Source organism: Atta cephalotes (genome assembly GCF_000143395.1).
Source record: "Atta cephalotes unplaced genomic scaffold scaffold00012, whole genome shotgun sequence".
Classification (NCBI taxonomy): Eukaryota; Metazoa; Arthropoda; class Insecta; order Hymenoptera; family Formicidae; genus Atta; species Atta cephalotes.
In genome coordinates this window covers 5,103,136-5,118,167 of record NW_012130076.1, presented here as the reverse complement: position 1 = coordinate 5,118,167, position 15,032 = coordinate 5,103,136, and the positions used below count along the sequence as shown (strand labels likewise).

Sequence of the window (15,032 nt, the reverse complement as noted above, 5' to 3'; positions counted from 1 at the left end):
TAGTAATTTACTTTACTTTTACTTTTTACTTTTAACTTACTACACACACACACACACACACACACACACACACACACACACACACACACACACACGCGTGCACGTTTTAAGGATTGATACTTTATAAGTTATACGATAGAGTTGTGTGCGAAAAGATTTAGCAAATAGAAGCGATGGTAGAACACGCGAGAACACGGCATAAACAAATTGCCATAAATTCAGTTCCGTTTCTTTTTATGAATTGTAGTTTTATTTATAATCTAAATAGCGAAGGAAAATTTATTTAATCGAACTTAATACCGCGTGACGTTAACACAACTGGCTCTTAAAGATCTATAATCATAGTAGTTTGATCGAGATGAATCCGAGCTGTCAGGTGTGTCGCCTCGAAGGCATCATTACACTCGGCGACGTGTCGTATACATTCCTGATTCGTTCGGATCTCAAATTTTTGCTTGATTAATACGCAATAAAAAATTAATAGATATCTTTTCCGAACGTGTATGCATGCACTGAAGAAAAGATACTTAAGAATTTATTTGAGATGTTCATTTCATTGAGATAAATATCTTACTTAAATATCTTATGGCGAAATAAAATTTTATTCCTAACAAGTAAATTTGTTTTATATTTTACAATTAATGAGATACATTTCACAGAAATATACATATATATTACAGTATCACAATCAAATTAAAAAAATGAATCAAATTAAAAAAAAATGAATAAATATCAAAGAAAATATAATAGGTAACATTTACTTCTGAATATTTTGATTTTTTTCTCAGTGTGCGTTGTATTTTAATCATTATTGAAAACAAAAGGTTGAGTAATAACAAAATATTTTTGTTACAACGATACTCTTAAATCTTGTGTCTTTCTACAATTTATCTTCAACATGACATAATTAAAAATTGTGCAATATGTCTATGTAATTTAATCCTATCGAGATTAAGTTAATAAAAATGGTATGAGAAAAGACAATTTTATATATAGAACCTTTTTTTCATAAGCTACTTACATGACTGCTTTGTATGAAGCAGCGAACAGATTTTAACGATGGGTTTTCTGATAAAAAAATGTCCCTTCCAAATAATCAGCATATTTCTCCGGGAATCTTTGACATCGAGAATCTTCCAGTTTTCTTTTTGCAAAATCACTTAACGATTACCGGTTGACCCTGATTTTCTTCTGGCAAATGATAGGTTTACACCGGGCACAACTTTTATATTTGTGTACGCACCCATCCCTTCCAAGGTATGCCTGCACGTATATCCGAACGATCGGTTAGAAAGGTAGATGTGTGTGTGAGTCCAGTCGAGGTCAGTTAAATACACTTCAGGACACAACGCCACTTTTGGAGTGTCCGTTTATATTAAACCAGTTACCTCAGTGCCTCGTACATTAAATCAGTCACCGAACCGAGGATCATGAAATTGAACCGTGGAGTCCATTCACTGTGCTCTAAAGAGCGTGATCAATTTATTAGAATTTATAAACGTACACGTATAGAAAGGTAGTTTTTCACATCTTACAAACGGCTCGCTCACTTTTTACTTTCTTTTTCAACGGAAAAAAATAGAATTGAATCAGTGTTGAATCAATAGAGAGTGTTAGCGTCCAATTTCTTTTTCAAACTTCGATAGCAAGACCGCTTTTGATTTTCTTTTATCGAATTTTCTTCATTAGCAAAAAGAATATCAATTCTTCTCTCACAATTTACGTAGCTCTACTACTGATATTTTACGAAAAAGAACACCAGCTTTACGACTACTCCCGTCATTCTGACTGTCGCATTATTACCGTGATGAGATTCAGAATATAACATCGATAAAAATTCTCCGAAAGAGCAGCCGGGCAGACAGGCACGTCATGGGGTACTGGGTCGTCCCCCCATCTTGAAACGCACGCTTAAGGAAGCACTTTGGGAGCCTGGCAGAGTAATTGCATACAAGAGTCCGTCAAAGCGAGCAACACGAACGTGCACAAGCACGACGCGTACGAACTGAGTCTCGGAGACGACGTGTATTGAGACAGAATTTCTCATCGCTGCGCTGGTCCCAGCGGATAGGTACATCTCTCGCACGAGAGATGATCGCACTTTCCACGACGAGTCCGACAATGCATTCGCGAGATTTAGTTTTTGCTGTTATTTTTCCCTCGGTACGTTTATCCGGTCCATTTACCTGGATTGCCGCAACTGGTTGCAAATTCAGGGGCACATTCGCCGCTCCATAATCTATTCCTTTCTCCGTTTCCACGAATGCGCGTATGAAACTAATTGTCTAATTTTCGGGAATATAAAGCGATCTATCGGATTAAAGATATTAGAACTTAGAGTCCTATAATTGTATATAAAAAAATTTCAATTTTATTTCAACGTAAAATACGCGTTGCAAAAAATATAAGCGAGTTATAATTCTAAAGTATATACTTCTCTTTTTTTTTCCATTCATATTATACATTTTTATAAAGCTATTAATATTTTCTGACTCACAAGTTATGAAATCGACTTTCCGATTTTTCTTTTCAACTTTCTCTTTCCCTTTGGTCTCTTTTTTTCGAAAATCTTTCTCTTTTGAATAAAAAAATATTTAAATAGTAAGAATGAGTTATTAACAAAGTATGATTTTTATTGCCGTTTTTATTTGTCCTTTATCTTTTCTTATACGAATAAAACTTAAACAGTTGTTTTCCTTAGCGTGATAACATCTCGGCGTTAATTACTCCTCCACAATTATCTGACTCGTTAATGACCTTCGCGCTCGAGAAAGTTTCGCATAATTACTTTCTTTCGTAGATTATTTCTGCTCAGCTAGATTTCTCGTGTGAAGTTTTCTGCATTATCTCGAGCGACATGTTTGTACAACATTTCCTTTCATTCGTTACGATTGAAAATGAGTATTGCAATATTTTTTCTTCTTAAATGTACCGAGACACATTACTCGTTGTCACTAATATTGAACGACAGAATTCTTCATCACATCTATCTATATCTCTATAGAGCTATGTTCAAACTCAACATGTTGGATCAACGAGATCTGTTAATGCGAAACGAAATAAAGCGTATAAAGCAGTAAATTGAACTATTAAAATGATACCGCGATAAAATTGAGGAAATCATATTGATATATAAAAAAAATGTAACCGACGAATTTATCATTTCGCGATATGTGAAAAACTCATCTCGTTCGTTTCCGGGATTTCGTTTTAATCGTAAAAGAGGGATAAACGATAATGATGATGATGATGATGACAACGACGACGACGACGACGATGATGATGATGATGATGATGATGATGATGATGATGATGATGATGATGATGATGATGATGATGATGATAATGATGATGATGATGATGATGACGATGATGATTATTGCAAGACGTATAACACACGGAATAATTTACAGGTTTTCCGACAGTGTTAGCTCTTGGAGACATTATGAATCTGGAACGGCCAACGATGGACGGAGGTTGCGGACAGCAGCCGCTCTTCTTAGGCAGCTCTTCCGGTTGGGGTGGTATCTCTAGCCCTCAACAGTCGACCGTACAGACTGCCAGCACTCCCTCAGAGCATTACGGCGGTCCATTGAGTCTGAGCATCTGCATATCCGATTCGGGTCATGAGATACTCCGTCCGAAGCCACGAAGGTAAGCGCTTTTCTTATATTTCGCCGCTCAATGCTCTCCTGCATTAACGCTCTCAGTAATCGATGCCAATCTTAATGAAGATCTAATTAATGGTCGCCTGCTCGGCAGTCCGCTACGCGTGATAAGGATCGATTAATAATCATCTAGAAATCGTACTGCGCATCCGACTGATTAAAATTAAATACCGTTCAATGCGTCATTTTTGTTCATCGTTTTTGTCATTTGTTACTTGTTGTTATTATTATCCCAGAACGGGGACTGACTGTAACTATAAAATATACGATAGAATAAACTGCAAAAATTATTACTTGCACTAACTGTAAATGAAATTCAAAAGAAACATCTCGGTTAAATGTTTTCTTCGGATTATTTCCAATGAATGAAAAAAAGAAAAAAAATCTTTTCCTAGTTATCTAGGTCGTGTCCTGTCACCGTAAAATGCGCAGACATAAGATTTGAATAGGAACGAATGCGTCAAACACAATAGATTCTGCGATAGGAATCGTTGAAAAGCCAGAGGCTACAAAGCCGAGGACGTTGAGCTCGCGTAGAGACGTCTCGGTTAACCTTTCGGGTCCTCGCACCTGCATGGTGTGCGAATTCCTGAGTGAGTTCGTGAGCCTCTACCGTTAAAGCAAAAGAGCGAAGTCAGTTGATACTTGGTCTCATAATATTGCGTTGTTGTTCGTCAGCTACGCGATGTTTCATTTGTAATATAATTTAAACTCAGACCTAACGTAGCTTCAATTGCCCGAGCCCACTTTCATCTTGGACTTTCATCTGACACACTTCGATAACGTATCACAAAAAGAAAAAAAATCGCAAATACTGATCAATCTTTTTTTTACTTTCTTAGTCATAATATTCATTTTGTGTATATAAGATAGATTTTTAATATTTGATACGTAATATCGATAGAGTATTTGATTTGTCAAACGTTCAGTTGCTATTTCCAAGGAAAATTGACTATAAAATATATTTATATCAAATTTCCTATTCTAAAAAATATAATCGATTAATAATAGTTTATCATGTTTATCATGTATGCTTATATATGTTAATAGAGCTACTATATATGCGCGTGATATAATACAAAATAATTGCGTGATTATATATATGAGATTATTTTACATATATTTATATTAATTGCAAGGAGCTTAAATAAACTCGCGATTGAGTCGAGTAACGATAATCGCGGCAGATTTATCATAAAAATCTGTTGATATATTTTAATAATATCGAGTTAATCGTTGGTATAAGGAAAAAATGGTTTTGTTAAAGTATCTAAAAATTTAACTAGACACAAATCTGAATAATTTTATTAGATTGTCGAAATAATGGTAAGATATTTAAATTAGCTTATTGCTAGAACATCCAAACTTTTGCTCATCATGCTTGAGTTTTCTACATAATTATTTTAATGATTTAACAAAATTATTTCAGATCTGTATCTACTTAAATTTTAATTTTAGATACTTAAAAATTGTTTTTTCCGCGTACTCATTTTTGCTCATCTGGAATTCGATTGACGATAATTGTTATACGAATCAATAACTACTTTAAGAACCAATATCTGCGCATTTGAACACATACTCACGCTAAACCTTATTTTGCGCTCAGCAATAAACTCATAAATTTGATTGTAGAACATCGCACATTGTCAATTACAACGCCCACTTTTTTGCGTATCGAATCGACCATGCCGGGATCGAGGATCGTTAAAATTTACGAGACACGTAATTACAGCTGATCCGATCTCGGGGGATCCGACGTCCGTATGACATAGCTTGTCTCTCTCTCTTTCTCTCTGTTATTTTTTCATCGACATCACTTTCGGCACCCCGATCATGGGGCTTCAGAAATCTGCTCGGCATACAGATAAGACGTTTGATAAATTTAAGAGAGCTTTCGTACCGCTCTCGTATATAAAGCATCTCCGCCTTCATCTTCCCTTTTGCATTTTTTTTTACGCTAACATTACATTTGTTGTATGTTAATTAACTGCAGGACAGACAAATTTTTGAATCTTTTTATCCTACAGTCAATCAATAGAAAAAAAATTTAGAAAAAAAATTTGTCATACGACAAATGTACTTGTATAATAATACCACGCGGCTTTACACCGCAATGAGACATGGCCCTATTCTTTTCTTTGTCGACTAGATGCGTCGCGAGAAAGCATTCGGATACACGGATACCGAACTGCAACGCATCCGAATATCCGGTATTTTGCGGTACACTGGATATGCATTTCGTGCATTCTCCAGAATCTTCGACTGTGTTGGTGACCATAGTATTGTGCGCCGCTATTGTACGCCGCTATTGTGCGCCGCTCATCCCACGCTCGTTAGCAGAAACTTTTACTCTCACCCCGTATCTCGTTATATTTAACGTTCAATCGTCCGATTCATTTTCTCGGCGTGACGGCGAATTAGGATGAAATAGAAATTAGCCTGCCATTATAGGCGTGCGCGCGCGATCGCGATCGTGCGAAGGGAGAGCTCGGAGAACTCGCTTTTAATTAGTTATCCGAAAGTCGGAAACTCACGGGAAAAACAGTGTTATCTGGGAACGCGATGACGCGACGAGCTATTGCTCGTCGCGCGATTAAGAATGCGCATGAGGGAAAATACTGATTCGAGGTAAATCTGCAGCAGATATTTGGGTTAATGACTCTTTCCGCCTTACTTCGCCTTCCTTCTTTCTTCCGTTGTATAGCGTCAATCTCAACTAGCTTTTACTAACAGGGGATTGTCGGGACTGTCGGGAGAGACGTCAGGGACGAGACGTATTCATTATCTTTGCACGCATAGGATTGTACACAAGTTACTGCTAACGCTAATGATTATGACCGGAAAGAAAGGTAGAAGTAAGGTATATAAATAGAATCAAATTAATAAACAAAGCTTCGCTTTTATTTTATATTTTTATTGATCTATATCGATTAAGTTTTTTTCAATCGATATGTTGCCGCATACTATAATATGTGCAGCAAATAATTTTTTTAATATTCCGCGAAAATTAGAAAATTAAAAAAAGGAGCAAAAAATTTATAACATTTTTCATTGGAAAAATTAATGCAACACTGGTGCACACTGAGTACAATTGAATGCAAATCAATTTACAGTAATTTTCAGTATTAACAAATAATTTAATCCTTTTAATTACGCATTCTTTGTTGTTATCTTATAAAAACTTGAAGGGATTAAATTATTTATTTTAATCGATTAAATCGATTTACCCATAATTGTACCAGTTTTCTCAGCGGGAAGCGCTATTAAAAATAAGCGAGTAAGGCACGAAATAAAAAATATTTTAAAAATAATGGATATTATCTACATTATATAATTAATAAAATTGCGTTAATAAAATAAAAATTATAGAATTTTATTGTTTTTTTAATATTTCCTTTAATATTTATGTTTTTTAATATTTATAATTTTTTTATACATTTTTCATAACGTCAATATTGATCAAATACATTTTGTGTCTCAAAATTCTATCACATTTTAGCCTAATTATGAAATTTATTTTGTTGACTGCTGGAAAATTGACTGAGTTTTCATTTTATTATTTGACACTATTGAATTTGAACAAAATTTTAATTTTAACTCACATTTATCAAGAACTTATTACGAATAATTTCTACTGGCCAAGGTGTATAATTAACTCACAAAAGTGATAACTAATATTAATTTAACGATGTACCATCTTTGCAGCAGGGGTAGGCCATGGATTATCGAGACACAGTAAATTATTTTAAATTTTCTAATAACTTCATAGGCTGTTATTGTAATATTTTACTCATAATCGCTAAATAATGCCATAATTTCAAATTCTATTTTTATTTTTACATTAATAATGACCCGATTGGTGTCGAAACATATGTTTGTACTGTTTATTATCGAATTATCGATAAATTTAAAAGTTATTACTTTAAATACGCCACTATGGTCTGAATGTTAAGATGTTGAACTATTATATATATTTATGTAAATGAATTAATTTCAGAAATGATAATTGCGTGCCGATATGGTTATCGGACTTTCAACGCAATCAATCTGAAATATTAATAATCTCCCCAAATTTCTCAAATTTAATCTTAAAAAATCTGTAATAAACTTATTTAATATTTCAGATTGATTGCGTTGAAAGTCCAACAATCATATCATAACACAATTATTTGAAATTAATTCATTTATATGAATATATATAATAATTCAACATCTTAACATTCAAACCGTAGTGACGTATTTAAAGTAATGTATTTAACATAAACGATCTTGTTTCCAATCTTATTATTAAAAGTTGTTGTTTACGTCGTAGCCCTTCTGCTTTATTATTATTAATTTGTTTTTATTGAGCCACTTATTATTCATATTAGAATTTTACTTTTTATTCCTGAATGTCTTGTTAATGATGTATAATAAAAAAAAAAATCTATATTGAATGCTAAAATGTGTGCTACATCTAATGATGTACCTCGAAAAATTTGATTCGTTATTTAATATATTGCATAGAAAAAGATATTTGAATTAACTGGAATTTTGGTGGAAAATAAACAATTCAGAATTCTAATTATATACCATAGATCTACAAGATTTCTGATTAAATCTATTAAAATTCTAGTTGAAATGACCAACATTTAGTATATTTAAATAGAAATCTAATAGATTAAACCAGAAATTTGGATCGTTCATTTTCCACCAGAAATCCAGTGTTTCTTTGTATGTAAATAAAAAAAAGTTGAAAAACATTGATCTGTAAGATAGTGATTGAAAGAGAGAAACAAGAGAAGCAGAAATTCTTTTACTTTTGGAGAGAATTATCTGCTAACTTTTGTAGGTTTCTGTTATTTCTTTGAAAATAATTCACTGCCAGATGGATGATGAAGATTTACTGCAATAACATCTTCCGTTATCATCCTGCTGTATACATATACGTGTATATTATATTTTTTGTAGTATAATGCTGCGCGTGATGGAAGAAATCCGAATACATGCAAATGGTAGAGCAGAGAGGATCTCAATTTTGAGGAATTTCCCTTAATTTCTCGCGCGTTCACTCCCATTCGCGAGAACCGTTAGTCGTCAAGCACGGCGGGCTTCCTATACCAGCTTATTATTAGCTACGCCCTACGCGAGGCATCCGAGAACCAGCGATTATTAAAATCTCCCTCTTCCCTCCCATCCTCCCTCCAGACATGCTATTACATTTCGATACCGATCGATTGCCGCCGAGTCGGATATACCTCTTAGGTGAATAATTAACCGCACGAGCGGTTTAACCCTTTCGAGGCAAAATGGAGATACTACACCCTCGAAAAACGTAACGTCATTCGACGCGCCATTTTTTTTTTCGCTCGCATCTCTTTCCGCATACATATCATCGTTGCAGGCGGATCGAAAACGCACAGAGTCGGCGCGGCGTTACAGAACTTCCGCCTGGTACGCTTCGTATGTAGGTATAATGTATGTACGTATGTACGCCACTTTCGCATGGGGAAAAACGTTTACGGGAAAATTATAGCGCTGGCGAACACGCGGCGTGCACATTCTAGAGAGGCCGTAATTCCCGTCCTTCTTACCCGCGAATAAGAATGGCCGATGTTATGTTCGATGGCGAACGTCGATGAACGGCGATGAACACAGACAGAGACGTTCTTCGAGAGAATATTCGGCGGACATTCGGTACGCAGACACGCTTCGGTAAATAATTTAATATCCTTCGTAGGAGCGCCCTTGACACCGGAGTTTCGCCCCGTGAACACGGACAATATGTCTTCTGTCTGCCTTGAACTCTTCCTCCTGCGGTTTGTCTGTTAGAGACACATGTTGCAGATTTGGCCATTCTTAAAAGTATTCATTCAGCAAACTTTTTTATATACATACCTATATATGACCAGCTTCGATTTTTCAGTCTCCCCCACCCTCTCTTTTTTTCTTTCTTTCGTAGGAATGTATACCTTTTGGTCAGTAGAAACTGTGTGAATTATTCAAACTCTCGTTCATGTTTTTTCATAAAGTCTGTTTTCGCAATCATCATGTAAATTCTAAGCAGACGTTTAGTTATATCTTGCACTTTTTTTAGAAACTCTGTTATTATCGCTGTTTTTATGGTCTGGATTTTAATGATTCCTCGTGCAATGAAGTCGACTTTGATAGATAGATTTTCAACGCGATAACGATACCGGTTTATCTGGATTGTAGGACTGTATGCTTTCGTGTTAGTTTATGATAATGCAAAGGCGGTCGATAATTTTCGTTGTAACATGATTTCTATTAAAGCCTTTAAATATAATCTATGCTAATGAGAAATAAATGTAAACTGAAGAAAATGGACGCCATGACATATGTAAACATATCTGGAAGAAATTTCTTTTAAAAGAAAACATTTTTGATCAAAAATTCAAAGATATCATATTTTTTAATATAATACAATATAATTGAACAATTTTTGTTTATTATGCGCGGTTTTAAAGGAATATTGTGCGCGATTTTAAAGGAATATTGGGAAAACGATAAAAAAAATTAATTTCACACAAATATTCTTGAAATGAAAGATTTACACGATTATTAATATTTCCAGATTAATGTTTCAAATTAGTGAAAAACTGACGATTTCAGGCTCATTGATCGCACTATTCCGAGAGAAATCATCCGCGCTCGGCCACCATGCATTAGATTCAATTTACCATTCGCATTATCAATTTCAACGCGCAAATTGCCTCATAAGTATTCATAATTGCCCGACACGAGGCGCTGGTTGCATCAAAGCCAGGATAGTCTTCATACGCGCTATAATAATAATAATCCACGCGGAAATAATTCCGCAACGCATACTCAACGCACGCACAGTCGGAGACGAGTGAGACGAGTGTTGCTGTATAATTGTAATGGCGACGATTTTAACGCTGACCCACTTCGCTTCCTGTTTTCCGCGTTGGAACACCCCGTGTTCCAACTGTACACGTTTAATTACTACTAGGAATACCTCCTGGGAATCTTCCTCAATACGCGCCGCAATAAAAGTACCGGAAGGAATCAACAACGGCACGGGGGTACTCACGGTCGACCTTCTCTGCCGATCGTGTGGACAGATTTCGCGCGCGATACAAAAGGTTACAGTACCGTATAAAATCGCAAGCATGAGATAGTATCAAAACACGACATCCTTTATACTGTCATTACGCTATCTGAAGAACCGAATTGTTTTATAAGTAGGAAGATTATTAAATTTATATAGTAATTTCTTCTATCTAGCTGTCTACGTTGATTATCAATCTTGAGATGTAGATATATCGCGATTAAAATTTTTCTAAGAGGGAAGAAATTAATAAAAAGATCTAGAAGGAAAAAATAAATATTTTTAGCATTTAACAATATTATCATTCATTTTACATTCATTTTACATTCGTCTACCAAACAGAGTTATGTCGTGTTTAATAATTCTTAATTTGTTTCATTAAATGGAACAGTCTAATGGAACATGTACAACATACTTTATAGAAATAGTTCAATCTTGACAGTCATTAAACTTAATAATTTGATGACCAAGATTAACTCGAATACCACAGATTCTTTCATATTTTATACGTTAGTTTATACTCGTACTGCGCTATCATTATGTAATTTTATAATTAATAGGCTAAGCAAATTTCTTTGTACTGAAGAGAATCTTTCAAAATATATACGTTATAATATTCACTTTGAATAAATGATATAAAATACACACGAATAAGTGTTGGCTCAAATTGGCATTTTATTTTTTAGATTTTTCTTTAGAGTCTATTGATTATCTTGTTTTTAACAATATTATTGCAAGTTCGATGAAGAACTTTAGAAAGAATGGATTTTCTGATCTGGTTTGTTGACAGTTTATTTACACAGTAACAACGAAAATTAACAGTTAATTATCAATTAACAAAAAAAGAAAATATCATCATGAACATTGACAACTAAAATTTACGAATTAAGTCTAAAATTCACGTATGTTAAATATAATATAAATCTCTCTAAATCTGAATGAATAATCACTGACATCAGTGTCAAGTATGCCACTGGTAATCAGTAAATTAAATGTGAGATCCCTAACCTAACTAATCTTTATTATGTGATAATCTTTATTATCTAATTAACCTTGTTTTAGTGCTTAAACTCAATGAATAAAATCGAAAAATCGAAATCGTATCGAAAAATTGAAATTAATATGCAGATATTAGTACTTTAGTTATATAATGCTCAAACATTCTTCCTTTTTTAGTTGAACTTCGCTGGTTATCAGTGCCAACTATGAGTAATTAGTGACTATCCACTGATTCAGGTTTAGAGAGTATGAATAAATAATAGTACGAGCGAATTTGACGAACTTGCTTAATCCTGAACTCGTAACGTTGGACGCTTCACGTCTCAGCAGAAAAAAGCGATTGCATAGTATCAGAAGCGATGTCAGAGTCCGTCACGGACGTTGACTGGGGCAATGCGATTTGAGTACACGGCCGTAGGAAGTAGGATGGTCGCCGGAAGTTCTCCCCCGAAACATATGGTGGGGCTGTCTCTTTCTCTCTGTCTATCTCTCTCTCTGTAAAGACATATACTCGCTTGTGCTCTCCCGTTTCCTGCGGCTTGCCAGTGAAAAGAGCATGGCAGCAGTTTACAAGTGGCCGCCGGGACTTATGCATGTCGCGATCTACCAGCTCTCGTGCTCCCTATGATAAGCTCCCGTTGCTATATCGTGATAAAGCCTTCGACCGGATTACGAGGGGAGGCCCGTAACTCGTTCGCGAGAGTTGCACGGTCAGTTTTACAAAGTCCGGCGTTGTACAATTAATAGCGTTATCTGCGTTATATAGTTACGTAATTCCGTTACGCTATTGCACAATTGGTTCCGTATAGTTATACAGATAGTATCGCTTCGTGAGACGGAGTATGTGATCGAAACAATCGATCGATTCTTAACTTAAGTTAACTCGAGAGGAGGAGCCATCAGGTCTCTGTCTTGAAATTATTCGCGGGGAACAATGACGAGTGCGGGGACCATTTCCGAGGATAATTTCTGTATTTGTATCGCATGCACGCGAACGCGTATATATTATATATTTTTACAGGCGTAGCGGAGCTTCTTTTCCCGTGATATCATAGTTACGCGCGACGGAACAAAAGATAGAGCGGCGGGCGGGGAACGCACACGTACGCGAACGTACACACACGCACGGTGAAGGTAGGAAAGTGATACGGATATCTCTTCATTTCCCCGACTCCTGTGGTGCACCGCGAGGGAAGCGCACACGCGAGAGAAACGCGTTTCACCTGTGCCGATGCACAGGAAGCCGTAGACACATCGTCGTCTCAGTCGCGTGTTTACATTGAGTGCGGTATGACCGCGCTAATGCACCGATAAAGAGTAATGTCATAATTATACGGTCCGTTCACCGGGGTACAATTTCTTCTATTTATATGGGCAACCGCCAGTATTAATCCGTGATAATCCTCGAGTTTTTGTCACGTTCCCGTGATGCGTTATTAAAAATAATTGCAGGCGAATCGAAACTTCCGTGTGCTGTCGTATAGTGATTGATTGTTAATAAATTCAATTAAAACTCGATGACTCCCTCGATTGATGAGACATCTTTATCGCTGGATCGAGAAGAGATTATTTTCAATGAATCAGCGAGGAAATGTCGCAGTGTGAATCTCCGCGTAAAACGCGGAAAGTTTTAAAACTGGAGCAATGAACGTTATCGTGGCAGGACATGAAACCAACATCTTACGATCTCACGAGGAAAAATTATGATGACGATTCGCTCGCGAGAGCTAGTTGGGTGAAATAAAAGTAATCGTGATAGACAAAAATTCAGGCTACAGCGAAATCGCAATCAGTGATATATTCTACAATCTACAATACAAAACACGAACGAGCTGAGCTCGCGTTTTAAAAAATGCCTGCTGCATTTGTAAACATTACGAATAAAAAAAAACGCGAACTTACTATTTTGAATAACAATGTGAATAATAAGGCGCGATTGTGTGTGTGAACAGTGAAACATATACAATTAAATTGGGAATTAGTTCGGCGATACTATCGACGGAAACCGGGTTCTTTGGTCACGCTTTCACATTTTTCGCATTTGCGATATAGATAAGCAAAGATTCTGCATTGCCAAAGCTGATTAGAGATCGTATGTCCTAGAATGACCCGCTGTGAATAACATGCCGTCCACGAGACGAGCTCAGTGCACCGACGATTGCAGGTGCGTGTTGTGCCGCGAGTTGAAAGGCTACAAGATGAGCGCCAACGGCGTCGAAGTTCAGCAGCAGATTGGCCATGAAGGCACAAATTTTATTCTACGGCGGGCCGTACCTTTCTTACCGAAGCCTCCGGCGCGAGAAGAATGGCGAGAAATCGCAAGGTACGACGATTACGAGAGATGCGCGACCTTGGAAGACCGAAGTCGTCGTGGCGGCGGCGGCGTAAACGATAGTCCAAAACCATGGACGCCTAACAACGACATCGGGAAAATGAGAAAGGATATAAATCATAAAACGGTCATCTATTTTGGCGATTCAAATCCGAGACAGAAAGAAGACAAAGTGAGGCAGCAGCAACCACCAGCTCCACCTCCGCCTCCACTGCCATTACCGGAAGCGTGCGCGCAGGTGACATCAAGATGCAAGAAGGATCCTGAGACTTGCATATCCCTTGCATTGCGATCACGGAACGATGAGACAGAGGCTCGTCCACGAGACGCGTTGGATAACGAGTGGGAAGAGGATGCCGGACGACATCGAGATTCCGTGATGGAGAACAGCGATCCCAAGGCCGCGCACGAGATCGTGGTGAACGTCAGCCCCAGCAGGGAAGATGTACTCAGGATAGAGGAGGACGAGAGCCAGTTGGAAGACTATTGGTCCTTGCCGGGGGACACGAGCGGGTTCAAGGCGGATTGGAGTTTCGTGCAGCAGTGGCGACTGAGAGGGTAAATTCACGCATGCACGCTCGCTTGTCATTCCGCTTGATGAAGGAAGAAAAAATAGATCTGCCTTTCGGCGAATCAAAATTCCTTCGCCGTACCTCATGCCGTTTCCGCGATTGGATGGCTTTATTTACCATTTGAAGTCACACATGCTAATAAAAAAGCATTATCATCTACTTTGACCGAAAAGTATTATTTTTATTAGTATTATTTCTATTGATTAATTATATTTCTGTCGGTCTAAATTTGATTTATAACTGATAAAAGAGATTGATTAAGATTAATTTATTGATAAACGTCTAATCGTTTTTTTTTTTACTAAAATATATTAAATTAGACAAATAGATATATACATATATATATATATATATATATATATATATATATATATATATAATATATACTA

The 15,032-nt window shown here is 36.5% G+C and overlaps 1 protein-coding gene across 1 annotated transcript in view; it reads left to right on the top strand.

Annotated features, from left to right (window-relative positions):
- Positions 1-3,445: 3,445 nt before the first annotated feature.
- LOC105617277 (ankyrin repeat and BTB/POZ domain-containing protein BTBD11) overlaps positions 3,446-15,032 on the top strand; it is a 33,916-nt gene continuing 22,329 nt past the window's right edge. Inside the window, exon 1 of the mRNA XM_012198843.1 lies at positions 3,446-3,654. Coding sequence (XP_012054233.1) covers positions 3,446-3,654 — 209 coding nt within the window. The remainder of the gene's footprint in view (positions 3,655-15,032) is intronic.